The 13302-nt window shown below is 34.9% G+C and overlaps 1 protein-coding gene across 3 annotated transcripts in view; it reads left to right on the top strand.

Moving 5' to 3' along the window:
• Positions 1-9100, top strand: part of DYNC2I1 (dynein 2 intermediate chain 1) — a 35116-nt gene extending 26016 nt beyond the window's left edge. For all 3 annotated transcript variants that reach the window (XM_069778176.1, XM_069778178.1, XM_069778177.1), the window contains exons 17-24: positions 753-866; positions 1730-1791; positions 2844-2895; positions 4180-4240; positions 4533-4629; positions 4870-5001; positions 6535-6758; positions 7876-9100. In XM_069778176.1, coding sequence (XP_069634277.1) covers positions 753-866; positions 1730-1791; positions 2844-2895; positions 4180-4240; positions 4533-4629; positions 4870-5001; positions 6535-6758; positions 7876-8047 — 914 coding nt within the window. In that variant the 3' untranslated portion in view covers positions 8048-9100. The remainder of the gene's footprint in view (positions 1-752; positions 867-1729; positions 1792-2843; positions 2896-4179; positions 4241-4532; positions 4630-4869; positions 5002-6534; positions 6759-7875) is intronic.
• The last annotated feature ends 4202 nt before the right edge of the window (positions 9101-13302 follow it).

Below are 13302 nucleotides of genomic sequence, written 5' to 3'. Positions count from 1 at the left end.
TATATAGTTGTATGTTGAGAGATTGGGAATGAGGTGTACTTAACCAGCAGTTTGACCCTTGATTTGTCTCAATCTTAATTATAAATTGGTGCCATTTTTCTTGGCATTCTATTGTACCCTAGAGTAAAAAAATAACACATAGCAATATTTTTTAATAATTTTATTATTGCAAAGTCCTTCTGTATGTATTTTTCCTATTTTTTGTGTGCAGGCAGGTGCTACCATTTAACTTACACTGAGGAGTTACTATTTTTCTAAAAAAAACACACATGCACAAAGTCTTCTTGTTCACAAATGTATCTAATTGCAGTAGCCATGTTACAGTAAATATTAGTTGGTTGTTGATAGACCTTTAATTTTGTTTAGTAGATCAAAGATACTTGGTCTTGTGTTGCACAATGCGCTGGTAGTCAAATGTATGTATACAGTTTCATGTAGTTGCTTATATAAGCATTTTTTAATGCTGTATACTTAGGAAGCTTTATGCCTTTAGTCTTAAATGAGATTAAGTTCAGTGCACAGAGCAAGCCCAGAAATCAAGAGTATCTGACAAAGAATGCATATTGAAATTGCTCTAAATATACATTTATTTTGTATTTGAAACTTTTACAAAGTAATTCTTTATGAAGTTATTATTTGCCATTCTTTCTTTTTAATCATCATTCTTCCATAAACTGAAAAGTCATTAGGGTTTTTTTGTTGTTTGTGTTGAAAATAATATAGTGTTTACTTTTCATTATCCTTAATTATAGACGGTATTCTAAGCTCAGTAAACCACACGTCTCCTATACTAGGAGTGGAACCTGTCTCAACCTCTCTCTGTGCTGATCAGAACTATCGGTTCTCAAGCCTCTCTTATCAGGAGGGTATGTAAGCTGCTCTTCAAGGCATCAATATGTCTGAGTCTTTCTTTAGGTATCTAGTGAAACAAATATGTCATAGCCAGAATCCAGTTTATTATTCTGTTCTGCCTTTTAAGTTGTCTGCAGTATCAATTGCATACAACATTCATGTTTATTTTCTGCTCTCATTTTTATGTAATGTTCATTCAGTGCAGTTTCACATCATATGTGGGTGCGTGCTTGTTGTGATGTCTGTTTTCAAGGCAGTATTTTGTTCTTCCATGATAAAACAAGTTATCACTCAAAAACTGCCTTTAGAGAAGTCTTAGTGTTCCTACAATGTCCAAAAAACCTTTATCAAAGAAGTGGAGCTACTTGCTTATATCTGAAAGCACTTAAAATATGTGACTGTACTTGGTGGTTCTTCCTCTGCCTGTTGCCTAATTTTTTTATGACCAACCTTTGCAAAGAAACTTTAATCCTCATGCCCCAAATTCTCAGACAGTGTCCTAGAAGAGACATTATTACTGTCATTGCAGATTTTCACTTTGAAATCCATAGTAGTCCAAAGAAATGTGCTGCATATTGCAGGTTTTACAAGATCTCATCTATTGTACTTTGTGTTCTGTTCCAAAGTCCATGCAGAATCCAGACATTTTAAAAGATGCAGACAGAGAACAGCTGCCTATCTGGCAGAACAAACTGAACATACTAGTTTCATGCTTTTTTCTTCTTTGGTAGAATTAGGGCACTTTCCCTTTTTGTGCAGCTGAGAGGATCATAAAAGTTTCAGAGAATGTATTAACCTGGAAATGTTTCAAATCCTTTGATATTGTTCAGGATGAAGGTCAGTGTATGAATATAAATTGTTACTATTCCTTCCATAGAAATGTCAAGCCCTCCATTTCAGATAGCTTCTATGGATGAAAATGGAATCCTCAATATGTGGGTGAGTAATATATGTATGAAAACAGAGAGTATCATGCATTAGAATAATAAAATGCTTCTTCAAATATAGCAACCCTAATCCAGGATTTCTGTTGAGAATTTCCTGCTTGAAAAATACAGGAACACTAGCCATTCTGTTGGAATTCTCAATATTTTTGACCTGACTCCCTAATGCCATGATGCAAAACTATTAACAGGAACATGAATTCATGAAAACAGGCAATCAGTAGTTCTGCTTCATAGGAATACATTCACATATTTCTATTAATTGAATAATAGATGTCAGTCCTCTTTCACCCACCTACTTTATTTTATTTGAATCACAGTGGTGTCAGAGACTGTACTGAGAAATGTGAGAAATTACATTCATAATTTATATAGAACAAATGTTCACGAGGCAAAATGTGAAAATCTGTGGATAAGATTACCCTGCCTAAAATATGACAGGCAGGTAAGCACCAGGTCTGTTGCTCTTAATTACTGTTCTGACAACTCTTCTTCCTATGGATGTTTTCAGTCTTTTTCTGATGCAGCTTTGGCCCTGCTGCTGAACCTGTTGTTTGCATCTGAATTGATCTTGCTTGAGGAACTGAATGGCTCAGTGAATAATAAGGGGATAAAAGTATTTCCCTTCTGTATCACTAGTTAAGTCCCTTAAAGCTCTAAGTAACTATAGTAGCAACAGATTCAGGCCAAATGATCTACCCTTTCTATTTCATGAACAGTGAAAAGCACAGGAAATGTGTTACAATTTCTTATTTGGGGGGGTTAGGGTGGGTTTTTTTGTGACCAACCAAACCAACAAGATGCCAACTAGCGATGAAGTGTAGAATGTAACTTCCCAAGTTCTGCTTTCCAGCAGGGAACATCCAGCAGACATGTGAAGCTATTTTTTTAGCATTGTAGGCATTGACAGCAGATAGGGAATCTACCTGTAATCATTGTAATGTTAGACCTACTTAGCTAAACGTTCCTTTAGAGTTATGTCATACATTATTACAACTAGTCTGGTAAATATTTATTGCTTATTAATGTTAAATATTGACTTTTCAGGTAGTTGTTGAATTACAAAAAGTGGATTTAGCTGGTTCACAAACTGATTTAGGTGAGTACTGTACATTAGAGGTAGAATAAAGTGCTTGAGTTTTGAGATTATGAAGTTAGAAGAGAGAGGAAGACTCAGTGATGACAAAAAAAAATGTTTAGAAGAAAGCAAAATCACTGAGGAAAAGATTCGTTCTGAATAGGACAAATATCTGATATTTGGGGGTATTGGTTAGGTATCATGAGAGTTATTTTCACTGCTATCTGAAACTCATCTGCTAATTCTGTATTGGTAATTGCCACCAGACAACCACATTTCTTACAATGTCAAAGCAGATTTCTGTGTTCTCAACAGCTTTTTTTCCCAAAGAATATGAGATTTTATGTCCTTCTTGGACCTCCTGTTCTTTGTTTAGTTTTAACCAAATCTGTTACAATGCTTTTGTTGTTGCCCGTATCTCCATTTTGCTAATTGTCCTGCAATTTCTTTTTTGGGTACGATACTTAATTTAGTGTGAGAAAAAAGTTTCCATGAAAAAAGTAAAAAACAAAGTCCATTCAGCCCTTTTTGAGTTATGTGAATGAAGAAAATTAAATTTTTTGTTCTTTGAATAAATTTAGACTTACACACTTAACCTAACTGGAAAAGGCTGTGATTAAAATCCTGATACATTTTAAAATACATATATAAACAATGAAGTAAAGCTACCAAACTAGAATTTTTGATCAGTTTTCTAATTTATAAGCTCATGTACAATGTCTGGCTATATTAAGCTGCTAAAGCTGGGTATTATGTCTCTGGAGAGGTAAGTTCTTAAGCTACGGTTGTGTGTTGACACAGTTTTAGTGCCACCAGCATTCATTTTTTTCCTCTTCAAAAAGTTCTTTTGTTTGAAGGATTTGAATTATTTATGTTATTCTCTAATAATAAGTAACGTAGACCAACTTTATGGAAGCATTATTAGAGTCTCTCATTACTATAATTCATTGTCAAAAATCTAAGTGTCATAAGTGTGCATTTTCACAATTGATAGAATTGGGTTTTATAGAGTGATATTACAGGATGTTATATGCATACTGTAAAACTAAAACAAACATATAATCATGTTTCCCTCTGTCCTCTTTCTTTGATTTCTGTCAAAGATTACAACTCTTCAGATTTGATTTCTGAAGTAAATAGTCCTAAATGATGTAAGATTCTTACACATCAAAAGCTATACCTACAATAAACAATTTAATTATGAAATATCCTTTTACTTATTAGCTTAGGTTTTAATTTGATGATAGCACTTATTTAATGCAAAGTGCTTAAATCAGTTTAAATAATTATTTTATATAATTTTAGGTTTAATTCCTGGAGGGAAAGTGAAGTTAGTACATAGCTCTACTATGGAACTGAATAACAGGTAAGAAAACAGGGGCATTTAGATTTTGTATGTGTACCTCACAAAGCTAGTTTTTCCTAGATTTTATTAATTTGCTGTTATATAAGATATATTTAATATATTTTTATATATTATACTATATAGATATAAATATATGTTTTTATCATTTGTAGTTTGGGGGTTTCTTTAATATACACTTCTTCCTAGAGCTAGTCATAGACATTTTAGATCAAGAGTTTCTGTATGTACTTGCATAGCTTTAGGAGACAACTTCCTGTATTTATGTCATCTTTTACCATTATGTTTCTCCTAGCCTTTTTCCAAAGGATGTGCGCCAGAGAATGCCCCAGACACTGAGTATTAAATTTCTGTCTTCTAATCCTAATCATTTCGTTGTTGGAACAAACATTGTGAGTAATATGCTGAAATTCATCTCGTTATTTTTTGTTTTGCAAGCTGCCTCATTTACTTGGAATTTTACCAGTAGACTGTATGTAAAATTTATAATTTGAGACTATTATTAAAATTTGTTAGGTATTAAGGATCTTTTAAGGTAGCAGCTCTGTGAATTATTTAACTTTGTCTTGTAATACTGAGAATGCAAATTTTGTTTTGTTTTGTTTAATTAATTTTCTTTATATTGTTCATAGGGGCTGGTAGGCCACGGTACAAGACATGGTTTAAAAGTTTTTCCAAGGCTATTCAGACCCCAGGAGAGTGGGCTGAGATCAATAAGCATCAATGCAATTGATTTCTTCCCTTTTGGAAAGCCACTATTTTTGGTATGAAAACATTTTAGCATAATACAAGTTTCATTTTTTAATTATTTGCTGAGGGAGGATTTCTTATTTGACGTATTTAACTAGACATGATAGTTGATTTACCTCACTAATTCCAACCTGCCATGAAGGGTGACAACGAATCTTGTGTCCTGGTGTTTGAACTTTGCTTATGTAAAAGGTGCACCACCTGGCTCACAGACAGAAATGGCAATCTTGCTTCAGCCTTATAACTTACGCTTTGTTTCTACTGAAATTCAGCACTGCAAGCAGATCTTCTGCTGTTAATGAAGCCTTAGCTGTTTCTCACTTTTATCACACATCTCTAAGTGACATAATCATTTTGGAGACAAAATAATCTGTACTGCCGTGAAATTAAGGTCTGTGAGGCAGCTGTGGGCATTCCCTGCTTTCCTTTCCACTCCACATCAGGTGTACCCTTGGGGTGTGCCTGGCAGTGTACCTTGTGGTCAGGTGTGTTCAAATCTGCCCTCAGCAGTTCATATTGTCACACCCACTGTTTTTATTTGTCTCCCTTGCGAAAGTTTATTCAACACAAATTGAATCTAACTTTGGTAGGATTTTCCATCTGCTTATCTTTGCGTATATTTGTACTTGATCCTCTGTTAAAAATGCTTTCTTTCTAAATTTGCCATGATTTACATGACTTCATTGGGATTGCCCAAGGTGTAAAATGAATTTGTTTGGCTACAGCGTACATATTTTGCGTCACCTCTGCGCAGTCAGAACTTTCTTTTACCAGTGGGGATGTTCTTACCTTTTTCCCAAATGCATTTGTTTAGAGTGATACTGACTTCTACAAGTTTATATCTGCAGAGTCCTTTTAAATGTAAGCACAATTTGCAGAGTCGCTGTAAAAAGTCATCATAATTTGAAAATTATAGGAAGTCTTCCTGATGTAGAGGTGGCCCAGTGAAGCAAGAATAAGTTATTTTCTGTTTTCATAGAATAGTTTCTTTTGTACCTGGATTAGAGCAAACTTGTAAATGTTATACCAGGCAAGACAAATGTTATAAGAAAATACCGGGAAGCAGTGATATCTGCCCATCTTTGGATTTAGTTGTTCATTATGAATCAGTTTAATATCATTATATTGTTAAGCACAGCCTGTCCTACTGAAAGTTATTCTCGGTTTTACAGGTTACATGTGTCATTAAGTAGCTATCTGACCTTGCCCCAATTCAGACTACTGTCAAGTTGCGCTGGATCATAGTATTAGTGAAGTTGATAGTTTGAGCACTTTTGTAAAAATAGGAAATTAGGACTTCAACCCAGGATTAGTGGAATAGATTACTCTAGTATGCTCAGTACAGAGTTACTTCTTTTGAACTCAAAATTATATTAGAAGTTGAAATCCAGATAGTCCATAGAGTGACATATGAGAGAGATATGCCACTTGAGTTAGATAACTGATTTTATTTATATGCTTTATAGTCTCAAGAATTGAATTGCAGTTTTTATCTTGCTTAGTTGGTTTTGTTCCCAGGAATTATTTTCTTTTTGACTATGATACAGGCTGGCTGTTCAGATGGAAGTATTAGATTACACCAAATGACATCAGAGTATCCCCTCATGCAGTGGAATGACAGCACAAATGGCCGGCCGATTATTGCCCTGCAGTGGGCTTTAACAAGACCCTCTGTGTTTTTTGTCCTGGATGCATCATCTAATATTTACATTTGGGACCTTCTGGAAAATGATCTGTTTCCTGTGGCAAAGCAGACTATTCCATCAGAGAAGTAAGTACATTACATTAATCTCTTTTTAGCAAAATATTAATATTATTATCGTCTACATTTTGATTAGAGTTTGGATGGGTTTTTTGCTTGACATAAGATGTTCATCAGAATTTGCTTTTCTGACTGTATTTGTTAAGCTGTTGGAGGTGTTGAAAGAGACTATAGCAAGCTATATTTTAGTTTATCCTTATTTACTTATTTTATATAGTCTGATAAAGAAGAAATAATGTTAGTATAAATCAAAATCAGGTGTAGTGTTATCAGTTGGAACAGATGTCTGTACATGGAGCAGTTGCTGTTCATATGAAGAGAAAAATTTTGTTCCCACTAAAATCACTGGACTGTTTAAGTTCAAAGATAGTTTTGCTGGATCAGGATCAACCCCTAAAATAGGCAAGATGTTGGACAACATTTTAAAATCCCTATATATAGTATGGTTACCAATACAAAGAAATACATTGTGTTCATTGTCACAAAGTAAACAAGGATAGTTTTGGCTGGCATGTATTCACCAAGACTAACATCAGAGTAGTCTCACCATACTGTTCTCTAGTCAGTGTAGAGACCTGGGTATCCTGTGGATTGATGCAGAAAAGCAGTTTAATTTAGCCTTTCTGAATTATAGTCTTGAGGATTCTCTTTCCTCCCTGATGGGAGCCCTTCTTGGGAGACTCTGTCTTCCCTACGCTTAAGTTAGTCTTGGAATATCCCTCTAACTAAAAGTTTTCCTTGTAGCCTTGTAAACTATAGCAAAGTACTGCTAGTTTGGGGAGAAAATAATATAATTTTTAAAGTTGTTACACTGTACTGGAAAAATGCCATAAAACATAGTTCATTTTTACAAGCTTGAAATATTTTTAAGTCATGATTAGAAATTGATGATGGAATCCGTGAACAGGGGAAGAATTGCCTGTTATATTTACATTAAATGATTGCAACTGGTGAAAAGCTAAACAACGTGCTGGGACTTGACATAGTGAGGAATATTACACTGGTGAGCAGCAAAAAGGAATCATTTAGTTAACTATAAGTAACCTGCTAAAAACACGTTTGAAAACACCTATTTCTATTAATTTTGCCTCAATTAAAAAACACTCCCCTATTCTTTTTATTTCAGTGTTGTAACTATGGCTCTACTGGGAGAACCAGAAAAAACAAATGGATTGTTAGGCATTGCACTGGCCAAAGAATCTGGACAGATAGACATTCAATATGTAAAGAAGAAGTGGGCATTACGTCAGCCTGAGGAATCTGAAAAACTACATTTGATTTTATTGCAGTCTTTTTAGAAACAGTACACCTATCTGAGTGTACAAATTATTGCAAAATATTTAGATTATTTTTTACTGCAATTAAAAGATTTGTAATGTGGTTTTGTATTTGTATATAATTTGTATATATTTTAAAGAATATCAATTCAATATTTCAGCTGAAATGATATATTTTATCATAAAAATGACAGAACCAAATTTAGCATTATTGTACTTAAAAAGATGAAGTGTTATTTCATTATTGAAAGTACTCTAGATGTATATATTTTTAAAAAAATACTGAAAATATATTCCTATAAATTACACTGCTGTTTCTCATTATTCTGCTCTGAAGTAAATGAAAGCAGTCCTTTGTGTGGTGAGCATAAAGTTGTCCCTCTGTATAAGCAACCCAAATTTATGGAGATTTCTACCTCTGGGCCTTTTACACACTAACACTTGGTAAAACTTTCATATATCTACCTAAAAAAATGATGCAAACATATCAGAATACAAATTTACATCACATGATATCTTACTTCTGATTTTGACCCTGAAACTTTGCAAAAGGAATACCTGAATAACTACAGTTGTCCTGATTGTACCTGTTTGGATCAAACTATGTAAACAATATGCTTTTGAGGTTAACCAAAATTCTAAATCCTTTTGGATTTCCGATGTAAACCAGAAAATAATGAGCTGTTTAATCCTGCAAATAATTTCCAAAGCTCTTGTAGTGAGGAAGCGGATAGCTGTCTATAATACAATACTAATTTTTGTACACTATTGGTAAAGTTTGTACCAAGACCGAGCACTGAGAATGTCTTTAACTTTTGTAGCCTAACAACTTCTGATTTAAATATCACGAGGAAAACCATGATTAAATGAGCACAGATTCGTGGAAAAGAGGACAATTGGAAGACAATGTGTTCAGAATTTAGTGAACATATATTTAAGATATGTGCCGTCTCCTTCTACAATGGACTGAAGTAATCTCTAAATTTTAATTAATTCATTGCAAACGTTTTTCTGTGTAAATTGCTACGTAAATTGAACAAACTCAAAGTGGCCACATGATGGTGCCAAGTCACAGCAGTAAAAAATGAGTGCCTTATATAAACAATATACACCACATCAGGAGTGACTCTGTTGTAGTCCATTGCACGTTCATTTTTCCTCAAAAGCAGCAGCTGCAATCCAGAGAGCCCGATGAACTGTCGGAGAGAGGCATGTTTCAGGGACCATTTTCGCTATCCTGGTTCCCTGGTCAGCCATAGATTTTTTTTTTTTTTTTTTTTAATGTGCATATGACTCTCTTCATCTACATTGTTGGGTTTATATGGTAATAATATACACTACAAGTTAAATTAGAATAGCTTCAGTAATCCAGATAAAGAAGAAATGGCAGGTACTTTTTGCAGTAAGGTAGCAGAGCATCACTACTGAGACCCATAGTAAAAAACCAAACCCAAATCTCTCACTCTTTCCTTCTCAGAGAGACACACACTCTACCACTCCCTCCACCCAATTTAAGATCAAAATTAAGCTTTGAAGTTATAGCAGTCTTCTGAAAGAAATCTCTTTCTTATTGTCGTTTCATCACTTTCAGGACCTACCATCCTGAATTTTCTTACTGCACCCACTTCTGTACATGGAAACTGTAAGCAAAGGGTTGGTTTGTTTCTGCCTTGTGCTGTGTGCAGTGGTGGTGGGTTTTTTTTCCAATATACAAAAAGGAGAAAATAGTGTTAACCTGCACACAGAAGTACCTGTTGCTGCTTTTGAGCTGCTGTTGATAGGTATGCTTGAATTCAAAGATCCAAATATTTTAGGCTAGTTATGCTTGTACTGCCTGGAGAGCTCAGTGTGTCAGTTCCTGCACTGGGCCTGTGTTTCTTGCCTAAAAGATGAGTTTTCTCTCTTGAACTGCAAACTAATGTAATAATATACATGTATCCTGTGCTGACAGTTGCTGTTATGAGAATGTGAGGAAAACACGGGTAGAAGTTGCTGCTCTTTTGCGTGTTCTCTCATTGGGTAAATGCAGACCGCTCCATGTAACCTTAGCAGCTGGATGTATTGGTGTAATCATTTCTGAGCATATATTTGATCAGAAAAGAGGGAAGTATTGGTAGGCTGCAATACAAGAAAAGCGTTCCATGCATAAGGACTTACAATATTGTTTCAAATAAAATATTTAATTTTCCATTAGCTACTTCTAATGATCGTCAAGTTTATATTGTTAATATAAGATATTGGATTTTACACGTTCCATAAGAAAGCAACAACATGATTAATTAAAAATGAGACCCTGTATATGAAAGAAAAAAGTTCACTGTTAATTCCAAAGTATTTTCATATCCATATCATTTTTACTGGTAGCTCTGATATGTGTGCATATGCACACACATTCTGTTGAATGATCTTTAGATAGGACGTGAACGCTGCCATCATGAAACATTTAAAATAGCCCCAACAAATATATTTTTTCCCACCTGTAGGCAATTTTGGAATATGTATTCTTAACAGTACGAAATGTAGTTAAAATTAACTGACCCATATAATGGAGTCTTACATCATTTGAATGGTAAAAGTTAAATCACTATGCACCCATATTAATAACTTTTATAAAATATAACCTCTTGCTCTTACGCCAACAAATCCTGGCAGCAAGGCTGAAAAATTTTAAATATGCAGAATGCCAGAAAGTTTTGGATAAACTTCTGCTTTTATTTTCCACTTTATGAATGTGCTTTGAAATCCTTTTCTATTTAGAACATAAATATTAATATTGTTTTCATTGGATTTTGTCATCTCACAGATGGGAAAATGAAGTTTTCAGTAGCTGAATAATAAGTTAACTGAGGAACAGAATTCTTGAATCAGATGGCTGATTTCTTACAACTGTTTAGAAATGTTTTTATTAACCTGTCAGCCTATATTTGCTGTAGAGCTTGGGAGAACAGGAATAGCATGACTCTTCTTTTGTACCAGAACATTTCTTTTTAATTGTACTGAAGGTGACCGTCCTACCCAATGCAATTTTGCCTTAATTAATTAATCGTAGCTGTCATTTAGTTAAGACGTGTTGAAGGATACAGGAGCATTGTAGTTCCCATAGCAATGAGGGAATATTCTACTAGCTGGAATATTTTTAGCAGAACACGATTTAAATCATGAAAATAGTTATTCTTTTTAAAGGCAGAGTTTTTCCTGAGGAGTTGAAAAGTTCATCTAGGTGTGTTGTAGGTGTAGAAATTGGCTGGACTAAAGCAAATGCTAAAGTGTCATTGAATTACACAGACTGTTGGAATAGGGCTATGTAAAATTCACTTAGGAAGTAACCAGAACTTGGCCATCAGCGGCATGCTTGGTGGCATGCAAACCAGGAAAAGTTATGAAAAGTTATACTGGGACAGGAAAATGGCTAATGAGCCATATTTTCATTGCTAGCTTAATTTCCAGTCAGGCTTAACCAGGATTCTGTTTATAGGCAAATGCTCGTTTGTCCGCATGTTTCTGAACCTCCTCAGCTGTGAGAAGGAAGATGGCAATTCCATTTACGGCTCCCCTTAAAAAAATCAGCTAACTTTTCTTTTACTAGCAGTCCCTGAAGGTTTCAGAAAGTGTATCAATAGGAAATTCTTACCCTAATTCCTGATGTAGGCCTCTTGCATTATTCAAACAGCTATAGGAGGGCCTATGTCTTGATGTTACAACATAGGAAGTGGTGATTTAGGTGCTACTGTGTGAAAACTGAGTAGCATGTGGAATTATTTATCCTTTTCTGTTTTTAATGCTACATGAAATACCCCACTGCAGCTATTTAAATACGGATTGTGTTTCAGACTGTTTTTTTACTCAGAGCCTCTTCAGCACGACAACAGAGTTTTCCCACTCACCTCTGGTGTGATAATCATTAGTGTGAATGGTGGAGAAGAGATACGGGCTGCCCAGCGCTGAAAGCTCGACATTATTCAGACTGTACTGAAGTTGAATAAATAAGATATCTGCCTGCTTCTGTGGAGAGAGACTGAAGACATCCTTACAGTGTCACCCAGGCCTTCCAGTTACCAACAATGTACTCTTTACAAAGGGGAAGAAAACTACATTGTCACTGTCTGATGCTTCAGCAACTGCAGTGTAATTCACAGCATTTGCCATTCTTTAAGCTGTTAAAACGCATTTTCCATTTGTGATCAGAAACGCATTTTCTTCGCAAAATATGGTTCATCAATCTCAGTGGCTTAGTACAATGTGGTCCTAAGTTAAACTGACCTGTCACTGGCACGAGGGCATCAGACCAGACTTACAGAGACAGGCTAGAGTCTGATTGTTTGGTAGCATTGATGGGCTTGATTTTGAGCGTGAGGAAATCTGTGCTTTTTTCTTCATATTGGTTATTGGCATAGTGTCAAATACAGACTTAAATAAAAGCACTAACACTTGTACATAGTTAGAAAAATCTATATTTTTCATGGATGTAGCTTAAACTTTTTGACACTGTGCCATTAAACTGATGGAATTTCAGCTCCAAATAATTTATATCCTATTATAAATTAAAGTAGCCTAAGCACTCTGTTTTCCAGTTTAACACTGGTGCAACCCAATTCAAAACAGTGATGATCCCCTATTAAAAGCTGAAATAAAGCAATATTGTAATAGCCTATACTACCCATTGACATTTATAACATGATTATTTTTCACCTTCAGTTGAACCCTTACTTCTGTTGGATTCATTACATTTTGTAATATATTAGTTGCCCTTTTCTACCGGATGTCAAATGATTTTTGCTTTTAGGAGTCTGAAGTACAACAGCTTCATTGGAAACTAGTCCCATGCACAGGTCAGACAATCTGCTGCTGCTGAATAGGTTTAATACAATAAGTTAAAAGCAGTTAGAATATAATATTAGTCTTTTTAGTCAAGCCTTGAGGTGGCTACAGTTTTCTTTAAGAGGTCTTTCCTCTTAGCCAAAAGCTCTGCTTCACCAGCTCATAATTTCACTGCTATTCCTCTTTTATGTTTGTCTTGTGACTGGGCAAAACCATTCAACTCGTCTAGACCACAGTTGTTGCACATCAGGGATTTCATAACTTGCCTCTAAATGCAATGTTTTTTCTCTCTGTTATAGAAAAAAAGACATAACATGGCAGCTGGTTAGACACATATTTTAAAAGCCACATTTTTAATCCACTTGGTTCTTCTTGGAGACAAATGAACAGAGCTGGGTGAAATACCCGTGGTGTTCAGAGACATGGAGAAACTCTTCCAGAAGCTTAGAGAATGGATA

This window comes from Haliaeetus albicilla, chromosome 2 (genome assembly GCF_947461875.1).
Source record: "Haliaeetus albicilla chromosome 2, bHalAlb1.1, whole genome shotgun sequence".
NCBI lineage: Eukaryota > Metazoa > Chordata > Aves > Accipitriformes > Accipitridae > Haliaeetus > Haliaeetus albicilla.
The sequence above is the reverse complement of the archived record's forward strand: the minus strand, read 5'-3'. Positions and strand labels throughout refer to the sequence as shown.